Below are 20529 nucleotides of genomic sequence, written 5' to 3'. Positions count from 1 at the left end.
GTGTCCTTTCATTCTCTATGAAGATTTTGTTCTTCCAATGGGAACTACAGAAAAAAAATCTGGTAACACCTAATGATAATGTATCAAAAGCTGACTTTAAAACTTGGTATAAAGGCACTTTCTGGAACTAATGTAATAGAAACAAAAAGTTAAGACACTCTGTCACTGGCTCTCATGGCACTTGGAAACCCAGGCCATACATGTACCAAAGAGAATTCCACCTACCGCTTCCTCATGCTCCTTCCAGCAATCATAATCTGTCGCCATGGCGATACTTGCGTAGCAAATTCCCGCCTCCTTAGCAAGAACCACCTCTGGAACTGTGGTCATGTTGATAACATCTGCCCCCCAGGTCTGGAACATGATGCTTTCTGCCCGGGAGCTGAAACGAGGTCCCTCAATGGTGATCACTGTCCCTTTTGAGTGGCACCGGAGTCCTAACTTCTTAGCAGTCTCTATGAGGACCTAGAACAGAAAGAACCAAACTCAAAACATACAAACAGAAGCTAAGCTTTATTTTTTCTTCCCTGCTACTTTAAAAGATTCTTACTATAAATACCCAGTACCTGCAGGCCCTCAAAGAGAACCTGGGTGATCACAGAAGGGAGTTTCCTAGCTCCCCATCTATTTACATAACGCTCTGTCCCACCCAACCTCTAGCTCACAGCAATAAGAGCAAATACTGGGCTTTTTCTTTACACCAGGCATTTGTTTACATGCTTTAATCTCACTTTTTAGCTGCTTTAATAGATTATCATGGACTGTGAATATGGGCTTGAGTCTGAGCTCTTAACCTTCAAAGCAACACAAGGCGCCCTCCTCATCCACGTCTCAGAGATGTGCAGAGTGAAGTTTCCAAGCTCCTGAGAAACCGATTCTCATTGCTCTTCTATATAAAACCTGAGGGCTTATGTGAAAGCTTTTCTGGAGTAGAAGGTACTTTCATAATCTCTTTGCCTGCTGCCTCTCTAAAGACATACAATAAAAAACAGAATGCAGCTATGCTGATTTCTTCTATCCAGAGATAAACTTATCTTGGCACCCTTTAGAGGCAAGGCCATATATGAGTTTAGAAACATTATTTAAAAGTTTGATCACTTTTTCTAGTGTCTAATAATGTATATTTAATCTAATTTCATTTTTCTCTTACTCTGTGCTTAAACATTCCTGTTTAATTGAAAAAAAGTCCTTTAAACTATTAAAGTACTGACAAGAATTCACTTCCCTATGTCCTAGTTTTTTCATCAGTGATATGGGAGTAATAATATAACTCATAGATACTGTGAAGATTAAACGAGCTAAGGAATACACTTCCACTTTCCTGGTGACTCAGATAGTAAAGAATGCCTGCAGTGCAGAAGAAGCAGGTTCAATTCCTGGCTTAGGAAGATCCCCTGGAGAAGGAAATGGCAACCAACTCCAGTATTCTTGTCTGAAGAATCCCATGGACAGAGGAGCCTGGTGGGCTACAGTCATTGGGACTGCAAAGAGCTGGACACGACTGGGCAACACTTCCAAGGAATAAATGGCAAGGAGTGCCCAATACAATATATAAGTGCTTAACTGGTCTTCTAATTATTTTTTTTTAATCCTTTTGGCTGCACTGGGTCTGGACTGCTGTGCACAGGCTTCCTCTAAATGCAGTGCCTGGGCTTCTCATTGAGGTGGGTTCTCTTGTTATGGCCCACAGGCTCTAGGACGTGCAGGCTTCGGTAGTTGCAGCCCACCAGCTCTAGAGCGCGGGCTCGCTCATTGTGGTGCACAGCCTTAGTTGCACCGCGACACGTGGAATCCTCCCGGGCCAGGGATCGAACCCATGTTCCCTGCATTGGCAGGTAGATTATTAACCACTGGACCACCACGGAAGTCCTCTTCAAATTATTAACACTGGCAGCTTTTACACATTTCCCAAGTAATTGGTCAAAGTTCCTAGGTTACTGTATACAAAATGGAGTGACTCAAAGTCAATAGAAAGCTCCAATTTAGGCCAAAGTCTTGCCTGCACATGTCTGAAACACACAGGCAAATTAACCTATTTCCTTAAAAATAACATTGTCCTATGGCAATAGAAGAAAGAATTTTAGTAAGAGCCTTGGCAACTCTAAATTTAGAACCATGACAAGCCCTAGCCAATGACTAGTTGATGCTCCATCATGTTTATTTGGAGAAGGCAATGGCACCACACTCCAGTACTCTTGCCTGGAAAATCCCATGGACGGAGGAGCCTGGTAGGCTGCAGTCCATGGGGTCGCTAGGAGTCGGACACAACTGAGCGACTTCACTTTCACTTTTCACTTTCATGCTTCGGAGAAGGAAATGGCAACCCACTCCAGTGTTCTTGCCTGGAGAATCCCAGGGACAGGGGAGCCAGGTGGGCTGCCGTCTCTGGGGTCACAGAGAGTCGGACACGACTGAATCGACTTAACAGCAGCAGCAGCATGTTTATTTATCCTGTACATGCTGAAAATAAGACTATGCTAAATCAAAACTGTTTCCTAAGGAGCAGAAGTTATAAATAATAAGCCTTATTAAATCACTCCTTCCCCTGCTGTCCCCACCCCCTTTCAAAATTAAGGTATAACCAGCCCAGTCCTGTCTTCATTAAATGTCTTTAAAAGTCCCAAATAACTGAGCTGTCTGTCTTGGCCAAACTTCAGAGTGCTTCTAAAGATGTGTGAAGGGAGATCACAAGTCTCAAAAGCCAGTGGCATATGGCATGTAAGTCTTCACTATCACCCTGGGGTGGGTGCCACGCTGGGGAGGAGGAAGTGGAGGCTATGGGCATGGCCCAGCCAGTGGCAGACCCTGAGGGCTTGCCACCCGAAGCAGCACTTGGCACTCTCACACAAACAGATAATGCCATTGTAAGGTGCCAGAAATACAGCTCCAGCCTGAGAGGTCTTTTTAATGTGTCAGGACTTTTTGAAGAAATTTGTTTCAGATTACTTTTTGACTAGAAGTGACGGTTTTCTGAATAGGTAATACTTGCACATGGTACAAAATGTAAACAGCACAAAGGTTCTTATTCTGTGACAAGTATTTCTTCTGCCTGTGTACAAGGGCTTCAGTTTCCCCATGGGAAATCACTGTTCCTAGTTCTTTGGTCAGCTTTCCAGAAACACGCTACTGCTACTGCTAAGTCACTTCAGTTGTGTCCGACTCTGTGCGACCCCATAGACAGCAGCCCACACACATAAATATTTTCATATTTATCTCTTTTATATACACATGCGTGAGCGCTCAGAGGCTCAGTCATGTCTGACTCTTTGCGACCCTATGAACTGTAACCTGCCAGGCTCCTTTGTCCATGAGATTTCCCAGGCAAGAATACTGGATTGGGTTGCCATTTCCTCCTCCAGGGGATCTTCTGGACCCAGGGATTGAACCCATGTCTCCTGCATTGCAAGTGGATTCTTTACCACTGAGACACCAGGGAAGCCCCTTATATACACACACACACATATTTAACACAAATGATAAGATACAGTACAACCATTATGTACCTTGCTTGCCACTGGACAATTCATCTTGACAATCTGTCGTCAGTACACAAAAGATCACAAGGATACTGAAAGTTTAAGTGATGATTACCGAGGGGCAACACCATCTACTCTTTACATTTTTGGATAGTATTTTAAAAATCCCTTTTAGGGTATATAAGAATAAAATAATATTGTGAAGGCCTCTTCCCTCCTCCCCATTTTCTTAAACTGCCTTCCCTAGCACTCTTAATCTTTATGTGAGGGTCCTTAGCTTGGCTAGACTAATAATAGCTGAATTAATTCAGTCTCAAAAGAGGCCAAACTGTATTTATTACTGGAAACTATCACTCAGCCACCACATTTACATGTACTCTGAATACCTCATTAGCACTTCCCTTACACACCTCTACTCCTAGTACCCAAATCTCTGGGGCAATACCTCAGATTTACTATTAACATGCATATTCTCTCACTAGTCTATTTCTTCCAAGCTTCTCCCAATCTGAAGTGGACAAAAATGTTATTATACACTTCTAAGTTCTCTTGGAGAGCACATGTATTTTGTGGACAGATCTGTGTTTCAGAGGTTAAGACCAACATCATTCTGATATATTCTGCTGATAACTACCCAGGAACATATACAGTTGAGCCTTGAACAACACAGGTTTGAACTGTGTGGTGTACTCTTACATGTTTTTTCACAATAGATTCATGCTACAATGCTGTTCACTCTGTGGGTTGGCTGAATCCTTGGATGCAGAACTGCCAGATATGGAGGGCCAACTGTAAATTTATACTCATATTTTCAACTGCATGATGGGTCAGTGCCTCTAACCACGCCCCACGTTGTTCAAGGCTCAAATGTATATCTAAACGCCTACTTAAAAATGTGCTTTCACAGAAGTCACAAAGCATAAACATGCAGTGATATATCTGAAATAGCTCCCTTCAACGCCTGGCTTTGGACTCTAGATTTCTGAGACCAGGGTGTGGTTATTTAGGGCACTCTAGCTGCACCCCACTCCAGTACTCTTGCCTGGAGAATCCCAAGGATGGAGGAGCCTGGTAGGCTGCAGTCCATGGGATTGCTAAGAGTCGTACACGACTGAGCGACTTCACTTTCACTTTTCACTTTCATGCATTGGAGAAGGAAATGGCAACCCACTCCAGTGTTCTTGCCTGGAGAATCCCAGGGACAGGGGAGCCTGGTGGGCTGCCGTCTCTGGGGTCGCAGAGTCGGACACGACTGAAGCGACTTAGCAGCAGCAGCAGCAGCAGCTTTGCCTGTAAAGAGGCTAGTTTTACATGATTATGCAAGGTTGAACATAAATCTGTGTTTCACATCACATGTTAAAATTATCTGAATGAGTAACATGTTTAGTTATTTGTATTGTCTAAGTAAGATTTTACTAGGCAGTTTGCTTCTGACAGTACTTTTGACCTACTAGGTGGCATCTGACTTTCAAATTTTGGGGTTATAAGAAAAGTACCATGGATGGACTTGTGAACCATGGTAGCCAGTTTTATTCTCTGAAAGCTAAGGCTAGGATTTCTTTCTTTATACCACCACTGGCTTTTGTAAGGGTTGCCTCTACAGTCCTGAGATCTTACTATAATCCTGGAGAGGAGAGGAGGCTGGACAGGAAAAGTCAAACTCAGCTCAAAGGCAAATGATGCCAATCTATTTATAGATTATTAATCATTTAATTCATAAAAGCAGTTACCAGTCACTAGATGTCTTATAACTGACAGGCATCATTCAAAGCACTTTATAAGTTACTCTTTTATCCTTCACAGTCCTGTGAGGTATCAATATGTTATCATTACTTTATTTTATAAATGAGGAAACCAGAGTCCAAGGTTCTGATCCAGAAACAAGCAACAATTAAGTTGAAGAATAAAGACCTGATCCTAAGAAATCTGGTTCCAGAGTGTATACTCCATATTATGCTGTCTAAATTATTTTAAAAGGTATCCAGATATCCTGACACTAAAATCAAAACTTACTAAAAAAAAAAAAGGCAGGTTGCAAATTTGAGCGATTCAGCTTATAGATGACTGAGAGTAGTGGAGGGATTATTAACAAAGGGAAACAACTCTTCCTAAAACCTTACGTAAGCATCAAACTAAAGAGCGGAAGAGAGACCACATGCTTGGCCAACTAATCTGTCTGTAGATGCCACCCCAAGCCCTCATGATTTATTCTGGCGCACCTTCCAGAAAGATTACGAACCTCTCTTGTTTTAGGGCAGAATGGCTCAGCCATTGGAATATGGCACACTCCTCTGGCACAGGAATGATTTCCATCATAGAAGGTCTGAAGCCTTCTGGTAGTCCTACAAAATAAAGTAAAAAAGATTATTTTTTTAAAAAGTTACCTCTCCACCCTTTAGAGCTGGTAATCAGTTGTATCTAGGTCAGTATCTTGGTCCTCACTCTAGAATCAGTAGTTCTGGATAAGCTGAAAGAAACTGTTTAAAAAGAGAGAGAGCTTCTTGATAGTACTTGGCTTTTCTGGCTCTGAGTTGGTAGCACCCTGCTTCCCAACAGGAGTTAAAGTATCTGAGGTCTGGTGACTGTGACAGGATAACCACACTGAACAGTAGGTGAAAGTCAACTGTGGGCTCAGGAGGCCAGGTGAAACACTTAAGAAGTCAACTATGAACATTTTCCATCATCTCAGATATAGAGGATTGTATAGTGAACCCCTTATATATATTTAGATTCAACAATTTCCTAAATTTCGTCAAACCTACTTCATTTATTGCAAATCCCAGACTTTGTCACTTTATCCCTACTTCAAATGGACCAAAATATATGGATTATTTTCCATGGCAATGTCATTATCACAACTGATAAAAATGACAATTCCCAAGTATTATCTAATATATAGACCATCTGCCAATTTCCCTGGTGTCCTCAAAAAATAAAAAATCTTTTTTCTTTTTTTAAAAACTGTTGCTTGGTTAGTTTCATATTCCAAACAAGGTCTAAGGTCTAAATTTTGCACTTGACTGCCCTGTCACTAAATTGAGAGTAACTCCTGCCCTCCACCCTCAACCTTATTTTTTCATGCCTTTGATCCATTGAAGACAGCAGCCATTCATCCAGCTCTGTATTTCGAAACATCTGTCTCTGCTGTCTTGCTTAAACTTGTGCGTCTGCCTGCCAGAATTAATTCTGAAGTCTCATGAAAGTTCTAAAGTTAACGTTCTGATAAAACATTTTTGAGTCCATAAGAGAGTCCAAAATTAACCCAGTGCCAAGTCACCCAGCTACTTCTCTCTCAAAGTTTTCAGAATAAAGCACTTTTTATATCCATTGCACTGTTCTAAACTTGAACTCATGAGTAATATAGGAAAGAGAGAGTCCTCATTTTCCTAGAGAGGGGAGAGCAGGGTAGCAACAGGGCATGGGAAACCAACAGCTGAAGGAACATCACTTCATTTCTACTTCTACTGGGAAGGTAGAGAACAGCATGGAGAAACATTCTGGTTCAGTTTACCCAGCTGGCATGTCCACCTCTCACAGTTAACCTGTCACTTCCTCCCCATCACACATTAAACAGTGATACCAGCTGGCATCAAAGCCACCTCTCTCAGAGATTAGGCCTCAGAGCTTGGGAGGAATGAAATCAAAGTTCATGTTCCTCTCAACCCCCTTATCACATGAGTCTTAAGGGAAAGGCTAAATTAACCCCAAGCAATTCCAGATGGGGTTGAAGAACAGGTCAAATGACTCTTCCGGCCTATATAAACAGAGGCTGTTTTCTTTTTGTAAAACTTACTAATAAAATGGTGCCACGTATTCCAGCTTTGGCTTGGTTTCAGCCTTCAGTGAGTCAAATATTAGCAATAATCCTATTTACAACCATGATTAAATGTGAAAACAGGGCCACAGAACCCAGCAGGGGCTATGTCCCAGCAGACATCTATGCAGTAACACCCCATCTTATCTATTCTGTCCCTCTTTCTCTCCGTCCCTTCTTCGCCTAATTAGTCCTCTCTCTGTTCTGAACATTTACCTTAAGACATCATTATTGGGCTTCCCAGATGGCTCAGTGGTAAAGAATCCTTCTGCCAATGCAGAAGATGCATGAGATGCAGGTTCGATCCCTGGCTTGGCAAGATCCCCTGGAGAAGGAAATGGCAACCCACTCCAGTATTCTTGCCTGGGAAATACCATGGACAGAGGAGCCTGGCAGGCTACAGTCCACGGGGTCGCAAACGAGTCAGACCTGACTTGGTGACTAAGCAACAATAACGTATTATTCTTCAGCTCAGTTCACTTCAGTCACTCAGTCATGTCCGACTCTTTGCAACCCTATGACCACAGCACGCCAGGCCTCCCTGTCCATCACCAACTCCCAGAGTCCACCCAAACCCATGTCCATCGAATCGGTGATGCCATCCAACCATCTCATCCTCTGTCATCCCCTTCTCCTCCTGCCCTTAATCTTTCTCAGCATCAGGGTCTTTTCAAATGAGTCAGCTCTTCGCATCAGGGTCTTTTCAAATGAGTCAGCTCTTCGCATCAGGTGGCCAAAGTACTGGAGTTTCAGCTTCAGTCCTTCCAAAGAACACCCCAGGACTGATCTCCTTTAGGATGGACTGGTTGGATCTCCTTGCAGTCCAAGGGTTTCTCAAGAGTCTTCTCCAACACCATAGTTCAAAAGCATCAATTCTTTGGCTCTCAGCTTTCCTTATAGTCCAACTCTCACACCCTTACATGACTATTGGAACAACCATAGCCTTGACTAGATGGACCTTTGTTGGCAAAGTAATGTCTCTGCTTTTTAATACGCTGTTTAGGTTGGTCGTAACTTTCCTTCCAAGGAGTAATTCTTTATGTTATGCTATAAACACGTGATGTTAACTGCCTACAGTTTAACATTTTACATTTTTCTCTTTAAACAAAGCTCCCCAACTTCCACCTGTACAGTTTATAGCAAAACCACTATATCTTTTTGATTCTTCATTTTCCAGTTATAAAATGTATTGTTCACCACCCATTTGTAAGAGTGCTACGAGGATTAAGTCAGCCCTGAGGCCCAGCTTCCCCACAGCAGCTCAGAACTGAGGTCTGAGCTGGAGGCTGAATCAGGAGTCAGCACCAAGGAGAAGCTGTAGTTGGTGCTCAGAACACCCAGCCTTGCAGGAGGGGTAGCCCCAGGAAGGCCCGGGGACTTTAATACCCATGTGTCTAATAGTTTCAGGGTTATACTGTTAAGATCCCAGGAAGGAAAATGCTGATAAGAAACATCTCTTCACACAGCCTGCCCACCTAGTCATGGTGTTCTACATAACTCAGATAGCAATACATTCAAGTAATGATCTGAATTTAAATTACTGTCAATACTCTGATACTGCATAAAATGAGGCATGATTATGCTGAGTGAAATTCAGATCAAGAACAATGAGGTATGCAATCACAAGTGAAGGTACTGAAGGACACACCCAAGGGAAATTCTAAAATGAAAATACATGTAATTTTAATATCTCCTATCCTCCTGAGAACTTTAAATAGAAGTCAGAGGTTCTACAAGTCTGCAAGAAGCAAGGGACATCCCCGGGGGGACTGTGACCTGATTGAGCCTGTGTTGATGGGACTCCCCTGCCTGTTCACTCCTAATTTCTAGTCAAAAAAGAAAAGCTCTTCTGTAGACAGGATAGTGGCTCATCCTCAGTTTTGTACACGGATTTCAATCTTGTTACTGATTTTTCATGTGTCCTTGAGCAAATTACTTAACCTCTGTGAGTTCGTTCTTCATAAGGTATTAACAACATACACTTACACCCTTGTTTAAATATGAAAACATGGTCACAGAAATCTCCAGTAGTGACATCCCAACAGGCAGATGCAATAACTCCTCCATTTTTTTATGTCAAGTATGTGAGTTTGGGGATAAACAATAGTTGTTACAAAGCACTACTACTACTGCCCTGAGGATCAGTGAGGGAACAGACAAAGCATCCAGCACACAGATCACACAAGCCACATTACAGATGGATGCAGGCGCAGCAGAAGCAAGCACATGGAGCCCATCAATGCAAGACACCTGCAGATTTCTCTAGATCTGGAGCGGTGCCCACGTGAGCATCTTTTCCTGATAAAGAGGGGCCTTAATGGGATATCTTTTTCCTTCCATCAAGAGATAGAACTGAAATACATTCCTGGGCCATAGGAAAAAAATTAGCCTTAGACCACGTCAGACTGGCTGGATCCATGGGGAAGCAGTGTTCTAGACTGTGGGTGAGAAGAACAGGAAGGATCACCCAGTTGCTAGAAGCAACCTAGACCAAGGATGACAGTTTGGGGGCAGTGGCTCCATCCTACCAACCTGTAACAGTGGCATGTGGTAGTAAGCAGAATAATGCCTCCCACCATACCCCTGAATATCCATACCCTAATGCCCAGAACATATGTTGCCTTCCATTGTAGATGGAAGGGGGCCAGGAGCCAAGAATGCAGGTGACAAAGAACAAGGAAAGGGATTCTCCTGAGCTTCCAGAAAGGAATTCAGCCCTTGATTTCAGCCCACTGAGACCCATGTTATACTCATACCCTGCAGAATTAGCTAATAATGTTGTGTTGTTTAAGCCACTGCATTTGTGGGAATTTGTTACAGCAGCAAAAGGAAGCTAATACATGTGCTCATATGGTTTAACCTGGTTAACACAGTGTAATTTCTCTGGTAGGAAAGATCTGATGCCAAAAGTCTTTCTCCAACTCTTGCTTCAACTGGTGAACCCTCCTAACGGAGCAAAGGGACTGCTAATTCTCACTCCCAACCCCACCATCATCCTGGGACACGAACTGGAAATACACTTCAGGGACTGCCCAACTGGCTGGCTTTACTACTCCCTGGCTAGCTGTGTGCCTGCAGGAAAGTCAGCCTGACCTCTGTCTACCTCAGTCTCTTATCGGTCTTCTCATATTTAAAATGGGGACATGAAGAGGAAATACGGTCAGTGTGAAGACAGAGAGCACATGAAGCAAGTGCTCAGCCCAAGTCATCACTGCCCGTCGAAATCTGCTTCTGCATTTCTCGTCTGCCAACCTCTGAGGGTGACTTGTACGTGGGCCTCAAGTCAAGGGTACCCCCCAAAAGGGATATGTGATAATAAAAGTTAGAAAACAAACAACAAACTGCTATGGAGGAGTGAAGGAGACAAAATTATCGTGTGTATTGGCAAGGGAAATGAGTTCAAGGCCATCGAGGAGAGAACACCAGGCACTTTCAGACACAGCAGGGAACAAAACGCAGAGAAAGAATGACTGGTAGGTTCTTTCAGGATCAAGACCTTGAATCTGCACACAAAGATTGCTATCTGTTAATAGTTTTCCTTTGAAGAAATGCTGAGTTGCAGACAAGTTGAGAGAAAACACTTGTCCCACAGCAGAAACACCTGTCACACACCTGCACACTTCCAAGGTAGTTCTGGAGCACAGGACGTGTCCATAAGCCTCAGCACACAGGGATACTAGGCAGTTAATTTACCAGCAAGGTGGTGCCAAGGCCTCCTTATGAAGAGCTTGGTTTCAGGGAAATGACTGCACCCACATCTCTTAAGGTCTATCCAGTCTGTCTCAGGAGAACCCCTAATTGAAAAACACATCCTTTGGTGCAGTTACTCATAAGATTACAAACTGCAAAAGGGGGAAGGCTGGTTGGAAAGGCGTGTGTCCTAAAACTTCAGTTATGTGGCAGACTGCCTTTTATGATTCTAACCATCTCTACCAGTAATACATACATGTATGTTAATTACCCAGGACCTAACAGCATCGCATAGATGGGAACAACTCAGTATTCCGCCCCCCCTTCATAAATATCCAGAAATAACTTCATGTTCCAAAGACCAGAGATGACCAAATAATAAACATTAATGCTTCACTGGGGAAAGGAACATGAGCAAGGATGCAAAGTACAAAAGCAGTGAAGAAACCACCACAAAGGTGACGGGACAGTTTTCAGTTTATGTCAAAGATTTTACCATCAGTGACAAAAGGAACGAGGAAAAATTACATCAAATTACAGTAACAGATTTCAGGGCAAGCCCTCCCAGAGGCAACAGATGTTTGGGCTTGGTTTCCAGCTCTCTTGTGACTGTGTCTTTCTTTCTATTTCCAGGGAGTAGTAATGGAAACCAGGGAGTCGAGCTGAGAGAAGCAAAAATGTTAAGAAACATTAATAACCCAGATGAGGACAGTGGTGATGGACAACAGGGTGGATTCAGGGCACATACGGGCACAACTTGGGAGACCAACTGCACACAGGGGTGACAGATCCTCAGCAGTGACCACGGTGGATGGCAGTGCCATGGTATTACCAACGCAGCAACTTACCAAGCGGAGAGGAGGGAGCTCAGGATAGGGGGAGGTGTGGCTTAGAAGACAACCAAGGGGGATAATTCAGTCTTTTTAAAAACAGCTTTTTATTGGAGTATAGTTGCTTTACCATGCTGTGTTAGTTTCTGCTGTACAGTGAAGTGCTGAGTTATACATAACATGCCCTCTTTTTTGGACTTCCTTCCCATTCAGGTTGCCACAGAGGACTGAGTTAAGAGCTACCAGCGCTGTACAGCAGGTTCTCATTAAGTTACCTGGTTTACACAGAGTAGTGAATATATGTCAGTCCCAACTTCCCAGTTCATCCCACTTCTCCTTTCCCACCTTGGTGTCCATACCTTTTCTCTCTGTGTCTATTTCTGCTTTGTAAATAGGTTCATCTGTACCAATTTCTAGAGTCCATATATGTATTAATATACAATATTATACACTTGATCTGATAACATACACATGAATTACAAAGTGTGAGATGTCTCTGGGACCTTGTCCTGTATCTGGGAGCCAGTGTGGATCTCAAGGGGGAGGACAGATCTGGGAAGTCCACAGATCAGGAGTGGCTGAGGTCAGTCTTTGGCGATGAACTCAAATTCAGATCCCATAGGCCCCACTTATTAGCAAATGACCAGTATTTCTAAGCTTAAGTAACGTCAATTTAAACTGAAGAAGTGATCCTTTTATGCAGTGGTGGTTTAGTTGCTAAGTCGTGTCTGACTCTTGCGACCCCATGGACTGTAGCCCACCAGGCTCCTCTGTCCATGGGATTTTCCAGGCAAGAATACTGGAGTGGATTGCCATTTCCTTCTCCAGGGGATCTTCCCAACCCAGGAATTGAACCCAGGTCTCCTGCATTGCAGGCAGATTCTTTATTGACTGAGCTATAAACAGGGTTAATTGATTTGTGGCACTTGGTGGGAACTCAAACACTGGGAGCTTATTAGCATTTTTAAACAAGAGTAAGGATAGAAGGTGAGAAGGTAGGTTGCAGAACAAGGAAAGGAGTTAACCTCACACAGGGAATAAAGGCCCCCACTTCAAGGACAATAGCATGATGACAAACAGGGATGCAAGTAACTGGTGAAAGGGAGGGTGAAGGAAGATGACGTGTTTGTGCCTAATAACATCTGTTTTCTTGTAAAGAGGCAACCGTCTCAACCAAGAGCGAAGGATATGAGCAGGAAGCTGTGAGAGAACAGTAAGGTTTTAAAATAACTGCTGACAGGAATGGGAGCAAAGGTTTGCTGTATAATTCTTTATCATAAACCTCCATTTCTATTGGTGAGAACCCACCCCTGCCCAAGAGGCGGAAGGACTCATGAACTGACATCAGTACACATCTTAACCTCCCCAGGCTGACCTCCCAAGGGTGGGGAGGAAGAACTTTGCACTGTGACACCGTCGGGGAAGCCCAAGGCTGGGCTGTGTCTTTGGGAGAGGGAAATAAACTGACATAATCCCTTACCACTGTTACAGCGGGACTTTCCTGATGAGTAAGTCTGCATCACCAGCCAACGCTTGTCCCAACCCCCAACCTCTCCTGACTCTAGCGAGAAAAGAATTCTCTTAAGAGGGTGGACATCAGAACTCTTAGGAATCAATCCAGCACCCTCACTTAGCAGATGAGGACACTAAGTGACACAGGAATTTGGGGGCAGAGCCAGGAAACAATTTTGGATGTCCTCACTTCCAAGCCAGGACTTCTACCGCATTCTTTTAATAGAACCTAACCGGGGGCTGCAGGCCAGTGTGTTAACAGCGTTTTGCAAAAAACACCTGGCATTAGGAATTACTTCCTGCCTTTTTTTAATCTTAATTTTTTGGTCATACTTTTCTCATTATTAAAAAAACAAACAAAAAAACACCCCTTAAGAGGCCACTATTAAAAAGACAATCTTATTCTTACCCTTATGGATGTTATCCAGCCTCACCTTGAGATATTTCTGGTAGAAACAGAAGCAATTTAAGAGATCCAACTAGTTTGCATTTTTTTAAAACCTAATATAATGTGGGCATCTTTCCAAACACTCTTCAGAGCCAGTTGTTCCTTTAATAAATGTGTAAGTTGAATTCCCTTCAATGATAATAATCAGGATTGATGGTGAAGAGGAGAAAGGTCATTTGTGGAAACTTCTAGAATCCCCTGCCCATGTGCGTCTTCCATGGCATGGACAGTTACTAGTTTGGAGTGAAAGGCCATATAATCAGCTCACCCCCCACCCCAAAGACAAATGAATTTGTGGAAGTACCTAACTGGTCCACAATGGCAGGGATGGGCAACAGAAGGAAAACAGGAAGAGACAACAAAATGCCTCATGCTTTGAAAAAAGCAGCTAGTGGGGAAACAGTGTTGCTTACTCTGTAATGGCAAAAATCTCATCAGAGATCAGCTCTACACTCCATTTATAACGTATCATTAAAGTCAGGCTTTAAAAGTGGGGTAGGATGTGAGGGACGGTTATGTCTTTACCTGCAAGGCTGAAAAGCAAAAACGAAACAAAAGCCAAGTAAATGCATAGTCATGCCTCTAAATTTCTAAGTCTCATCTCAGAATTTGGTTAGTCTTATATGGAGCCATCACCAAACCTCAGGCAGGGAGGACCCAGCTCCATAGAACAAGTATCACTGATCCTGCTGGGCTCAAAGGAGGGGAGCACTTCTATCAGCAGGAAGGGAGGGAAGCAGAACCAATGAACAAACAAAGCCAGCTGACTGTCCAAACTGCTTGCTGGGTGGTGGCAAATAGACATGGGAGAGCACCAGACCATAAGGATGCAGGCAGGTATAAAGCACAACAGAGAAACAATTTGAAAAGCGTAGTGAAAACCTGAGAGTAGCTGAGCTCTTAGACTGCTGTCTCAGTTTCCTGAGCAAAGCCAGATTCTGGGGAGGGGAATGGACTAGGATTTTCTATGAAATCTTTTCTCTCCCTCGCTCAGAGAGTCCTGCTTCCCCAGCAGTGATACTGTGAGAACCAGGTGTGCCCTGCTCAGGCACAGACTTGTACCACAGAAGTACCCCAGATTATGAATCTTGGGAGCGTGTCGCTTATAAGATCCTTTTAAAGTAGAAATAGCCTCACAGCTTTCTCTTAAGACAGATGAAAGGTCAGCCACATTCTGTCCACAGTTCATACGGACTGTTAAATGATGGTCAAGAAGCAAAACAAGCCCCATGCTTAACCATGTTTTATCCTGAATTGCCAAATGACTCATGACTCTGTTAGTGGAGGCCTCCACCAGGCAGAAGAAAGGGATTAACCAAACCAGTGCATCAGGAGGCCCAAGGCGCTGAGGACATTTACTGTGGGTGGGCCTCTTACAGGTCCCTGGAATGAGTTACTATTTTTGGTTTGTGAAGAATATTGCACATGTGAGCCAGGATGAGGGAAGAGTCACTGGGAAACCTGTCACTGTGTAACAGACATGGGAAAATGACAAAAGGACTCCTTCTTTCAGCTTTAAGTGCTAGATCCATGTCCGTTTTCCTTTATGCAGCAGCCCTAATCACAAATGAATAATTACTTTCACTTTGCGCGTTAGCAAAGGTTATTTCCTTCCATGTCTGAGAAACAGAAGGACTAAGAGGACACACCCCAAAATACTGCAACCACTCCTCTCCCCACCTGTCTGTTGTTCTGATTTCTCCAGGTCAGCCACACCCAGGATTCCCCTTTTCTCATGCCCAGGCTTTCAAGTTTTCACAGGCTGGAAGGTAGCATGAGCAATCCCAATGATTTTTAGAAGAGAATGATCTTATTTTCTTAAAAGAGCCTTCAGCCTGTCAGATACCTTTCAAGGATATTTTTCATTTTTAGCTTATAAAAATCTGATGATTTTAAAAAGCAACCATAAAAATCAAAGCTGCCTGTCACTCTTAAATGTTAATGACCTCTAAGGTATGCACAGCATAGGTGAGAGGCCAGGTTGATGTCTTTTTTCCCTATGCTAAGCACCAAGGGCAGAGAAAGCAAGAGGTTCCAGTTCTGTCATCTATTAAAAAAAGAATAGCCACACTCTTCCCTTTTGATTCTTTATCATGAGTGTATGTCCGAGATTAAAACAATCCTTCTAGCCTTTGAAGACACTTTAGGACGAGGACATTGTTTCTTAGATGATGTGCTGGCAAAGTTATAGCAGTAGGCAAATATGTGTTTCCAGATCAATCCCTGGAGAAGAACCCATGGATCGTCCAAGGAAAAGGAGCTTAGGTGATAGAATTCAACTTGTAATTCCGAAGAGAGGACCAAAGCCCACATGAGTAAAATGATCTGCCTGAGGCCAAACAGAGCCAGGATGAATCCTTCTAGTCCAGGGCTCCTGCCCCCACAGCGCTAATCCACTGTGCAGCTTGGCAGGATGTTGCAATTCTACTCAACATGTTGAGGCTGTGGTTATAGCTGTGGGCACTCAGTCTACAAACAGCACAGCCTCCAGCTCACTGTTCCTCCCTGATGACAGGAGTAAGTGGAGGTGCCTGCCTCAACACACCAGGATTTACTCCGTTAAAGTAATAAAGTACTATCAGTAAAACACATATAGGCCATTTCCACAAGGTAAAAAGTTCTGATTCTCCTATCCTATAAGACATTCTCAAGCCTGGTTAATAGAAACCACACAGCTCAGCCAGCAGCAGTAATACTTTCAAGATGCTCTCCAAGAGCAATATAATGCAAGTCACATATGTAATTTAAAATTTTCTAGCAGTCACATTAAAAAAGTATAAGAGAAATAGGTAAAATTAGCTTTATATCTTATGTAACTTAATATATAAAAAGTGTTACTGTTATATAATCAATATAAAATTTGAGATTGCATTCTAAATGATTCTTAGGGGATTCTTCCTTTTAACAGATCTTTTCTTCTGTCTTTACCAAGTGATGTTAACTAGTAGACATACTCCAGCCCAGACTCACAGTAAAGGTGTTTATGGGCAGGTAACACAAACTAGATTCCATTAAAGGCACTCTCCAAGTCGAGAGTAAGGAGGCAGGTTAATGGACATGGTACACAGAAGCAGATACCAGAAGACTTTAAGGTCACACAGCTAAGTGCCAAGGCAGGAAGAAACCAGGTCTGATGGCAACACTCTTTCTATCCTCTTTGTGTCCCAAATGCTCTCATGGGAGCCAGTATGTGAAACACCTACATTTACTACGTGAGAAAAAGGTCTGGGAAATACAACAGTGTATAGTTACACCACTTAAGTAACAAATTAATCCCAGGCTTAGTAACCAAGCCAAACTTTTCTTTCCAGTATCATATATAATACTTTATAAATCCGCATCATTCTAGAGCTTTGTGTATTGCATTATTAAAAAACCACATTACACCCATTTTCTTAAGTCATTACCTGCAAACACTCGTCTTTGACAGCCATAGAGATTTTTATCAAGATACCCCCTAAACACAGACTCCAGCCTCCCTCTCCCTTCGAACAATCATGTTCACGCACTCACTCAGGAACTACTGACTGAACAACCACAGGCCAGGTAGTGTGGTGGGTGTTGGGCATAAAGTGGCAAACAGGAGATATGGGGTCTGTAACCTTCACAGTTTACATTCTAGAGGGCAAACTGTAAAACATGTAGTGTCAGATGCAGAAAAATGACTGGAAAAAAATCAAAGGGGCAGGTAATGATTTTACTCTGTCCTCACACTGAACCACATGAAACTGCTGGGATTCAGCCATTAACTTACAGAACAAACAGTTGCATTTGGTTCAAGCTAGGAGCTTCATTTCATCAGGAAACATTTGAGAATGTTCCTGATGGACTAGGGATCATTTTAAATCCGTGAAAACAGAAGACACAGAATAGGACTGAATAAACTTTCCTCCTCCTGTAACAGATGCGGTAGGAGAGGCATTGGGTATAGCGAGCAGGAAGAGCAGGACAGACAGAGGTGACGGTCTGGGTGACTGGGTGGGGGACTCCGATAGGAGCTACCGGGTGGTTTATTCTCTGTGGTACTTCTCCCCATCTCAAGTAGCAGAGTGCAGTTACCCATCTCCATCGAGTGCATTCCAGTAGGCGGTTACTCCCACCAGGAATGGGAGGTGAAGGCAGTATGTGGATGGGATCCCTAGGAGACCATCCACTCTCTCTCGTCATTTCTTCTCCTACTTCTAAATGCAAAGCCCAGGATCTTGGCAGTCCATCCTCGTTTAATATTTTAGTAAAGGAACATTATATATTCCTTGTGCAATTCAGTAACAAAAAAATCCCCTAGTTCATGAACAAACTATTGATCTTAACATCAGAAAAAGACAACCAGACATTACATGCCTCCTGATATGACACAGAAAGATTCTTGCCAAGAATTCGAACCTGGTTCTGATCAGGCCTCCAGAATTAAGCACTGTTTTAGAAGGTAAATGCATGGGACAGAGGAACACACTAAATGACACTTGAGGATGCAATCAGTAAGATCTAGCATGTGGGGAAGACTAAAGGACAAAAAAACAGAAAAACAGGCTTCTTTGGATCTTCATTTGAACAAATCAACTATAAAAAAGTTTGTGAGACAACAGGGAAAAAAATATTGCCTAGATACCTAATTCTAAAGAAACACGAAGTAATTTGTTATTCAAAGAATTCTTATCTTTAAAAGTTACAAACTGATAAATGTTGAAGCTGGGAATTAGGAACTTGAGAGTTCACGAGGATTATTCTGTTTTGTTTCTGTAGGCCTGTGCCACCTCTCCCCCAGGTCCCCACACTATCCCCCGGGGCTAGGAATACCTTACAGGAGCCCGAAGCATCTTAGGTGACTGCTCACCTGTCAATGAACTGATCAATAATGATGATGTCGCCAGGCTGAATCTCTTCCTTCAAGGAACCGCAAGCTGTGGTCACTATGACATGTGTGCAGCCCTCCTCCTTCAGAGCCCAGATGTTCGCCTGATAGTTGACTTTCGAAGGCATGATGGTGTGCTGCCTCCCATGCCTAAGGAAGGAGAGTAGACACAGGAGAGGAGTGAGCAGGGCATTTTCACACTCCTGGAAAAGAAAACTCATTTCCAGCAGTGCCTTCCAGCCCTTTTCACCAAAGTGCTTTCCTTGGCAGAGGAAGAACGCAAACAGGTCAGGCAATTACCGGCCAACTTTAAACTATCTGGTTTTAAAGTGTGGACTCACTTTACTCTCCATATTGACTTTCCTATTGAGAGTAGGTAACAGCTAACTTAGAATTCACTCCCCGGGAAGACATGCCATATCTATCCTGTGGGGTACCAATACCCCAGAATCCGAGGCATCTGGTCTCCCCTAAGCCACAACACAGAAAACAAGAGGTGCCAATGAAGAAACACACAGAAATAGAAACTCCAGTTTAATCTATTCTTTTCTGCCTGATCACCCAAATAAATTTAAATTTTGAAACATTTAAAATACCAGATTTCCCAGTTGTTTGACATCAGCAGGTATGGTCCAGGAAGGGGTCACCTCACACACCACCACTGTTATGGGCTGAATTATGTCCCCTCCAAATTCTTAGACTGTATTTGGAGACAGGCTGTTTAATGAGGTAATTAAGTTAAAATGAGGTCATTAGGGTGGGTCCTAATCCAACACAAATGGTGTTCTTATAAAAGGAAATCTGGACAGACACACACAGAGAAGAACATGTGAAGATTCCTGGAGAAGACAGTCCTCTACAAGCAAAGAGAGGGCCCTGGAATAGAGCCTTCCCTCCTAACCTCAGAAGGAACCAATCCTGATGATCCCTTGGTCTCGGACCTCTGGCCTCCAGAACTGTAAGGAACAAATTCCCATTTCACTCAGCCTGTGGCTTCTTATTGTGGCAGCCCCAGGAAACTTCATACAGCCACTAATGATTTCCTGTCACACTTCACACAAAATCCAAACACCTTACCATGGCCCTCAGGTCATCTGGGCCCAGCCCACAAATGGCCGCTTCAGCCCTCGCCTTTCTCCTGCCCCGCCTGCTTGGCCTTGCTGGCCTGGCTGCTCAGCTGTACTCATGGCTGCTCAGGCTTGGCCCCCACGTCACCTCCCCAGAGGCGTGCTTTCCATGACCACGGCATCTACAACACATCACTACCCGTAACCTTATTTTTCTTCCTGGCACCTACTGGCCACTCAGACTATATATTTCCTTCTCAACACCCATCTTCCCACTAGCATCAGTGCTGAGAGGGTGAGCTCCTTATCTGTATTCTCTGCTGGTACCTAGAACTGGACTTGCCATGAGTAGTTCATTCATTGGACAAAAAACAGTACTCACACACACATTCTTTCCCCACTCTCTCTCTCTCACATCCACCCACACCCACCCACCCAGTGTGGGTGTGCCAGTGTTTCCAGTGCCACCCACCCAGTGTTTCCAGTGTGCCAGGAAACAGCCAGTGAAGGGAACCCAATTTCTAAAATTATTTTTTAAAAACTCACACCTTGTATATTTACAAGCAGTATTTCAGAGTTAAAATTATCCCGAGCTGCTTGAAAAACTACAGACATCACGGGTAATATTAGACTATAACAAGGCTAAGTCTCAGGAGACCAGTGGTCTTCACACATAATAACGAAATAAGCAGCCTCTCAAGGAAGTGACTGACACACAAAAATCTTACTGTGTACCATAATGATTTAAAGCTTGGGCTTTGAAGTAAAACTGCTTGGGTTTAAATCCTACCTCTGTCACTTACTAGCTGTGTGACCTCAAAGTCACTCAGCTCTCTCAGC

General features: G+C 43.3%; 1 protein-coding gene across 1 annotated transcript in view; it reads right to left on the bottom strand.

The window, feature by feature from the left end:
* MTAP (methylthioadenosine phosphorylase) overlaps positions 1 to 20529 on the bottom strand; it is a 46730-nt gene that overhangs the window by 7787 nt on the left and 18414 nt on the right. The window contains exons 4-6 of the mRNA XM_005887856.3: positions 18605 to 18772; positions 5716 to 5818; positions 226 to 465 (exon numbers count right to left, since the gene is read on the bottom strand). Coding sequence (XP_005887918.1) covers positions 226 to 465; positions 5716 to 5818; positions 18605 to 18772 — 511 coding nt within the window. The remainder of the gene's footprint in view (positions 1 to 225; positions 466 to 5715; positions 5819 to 18604; positions 18773 to 20529) is intronic.

This window comes from Bos mutus, chromosome 8, assembly GCF_027580195.1.
Source record: "Bos mutus isolate GX-2022 chromosome 8, NWIPB_WYAK_1.1, whole genome shotgun sequence".
Classification (NCBI taxonomy): Eukaryota; Metazoa; Chordata; class Mammalia; order Artiodactyla; family Bovidae; genus Bos; species Bos mutus.
Note: the sequence above shows the minus strand (reverse complement) of the source record. Positions and strands in the feature narration are given on the sequence as shown.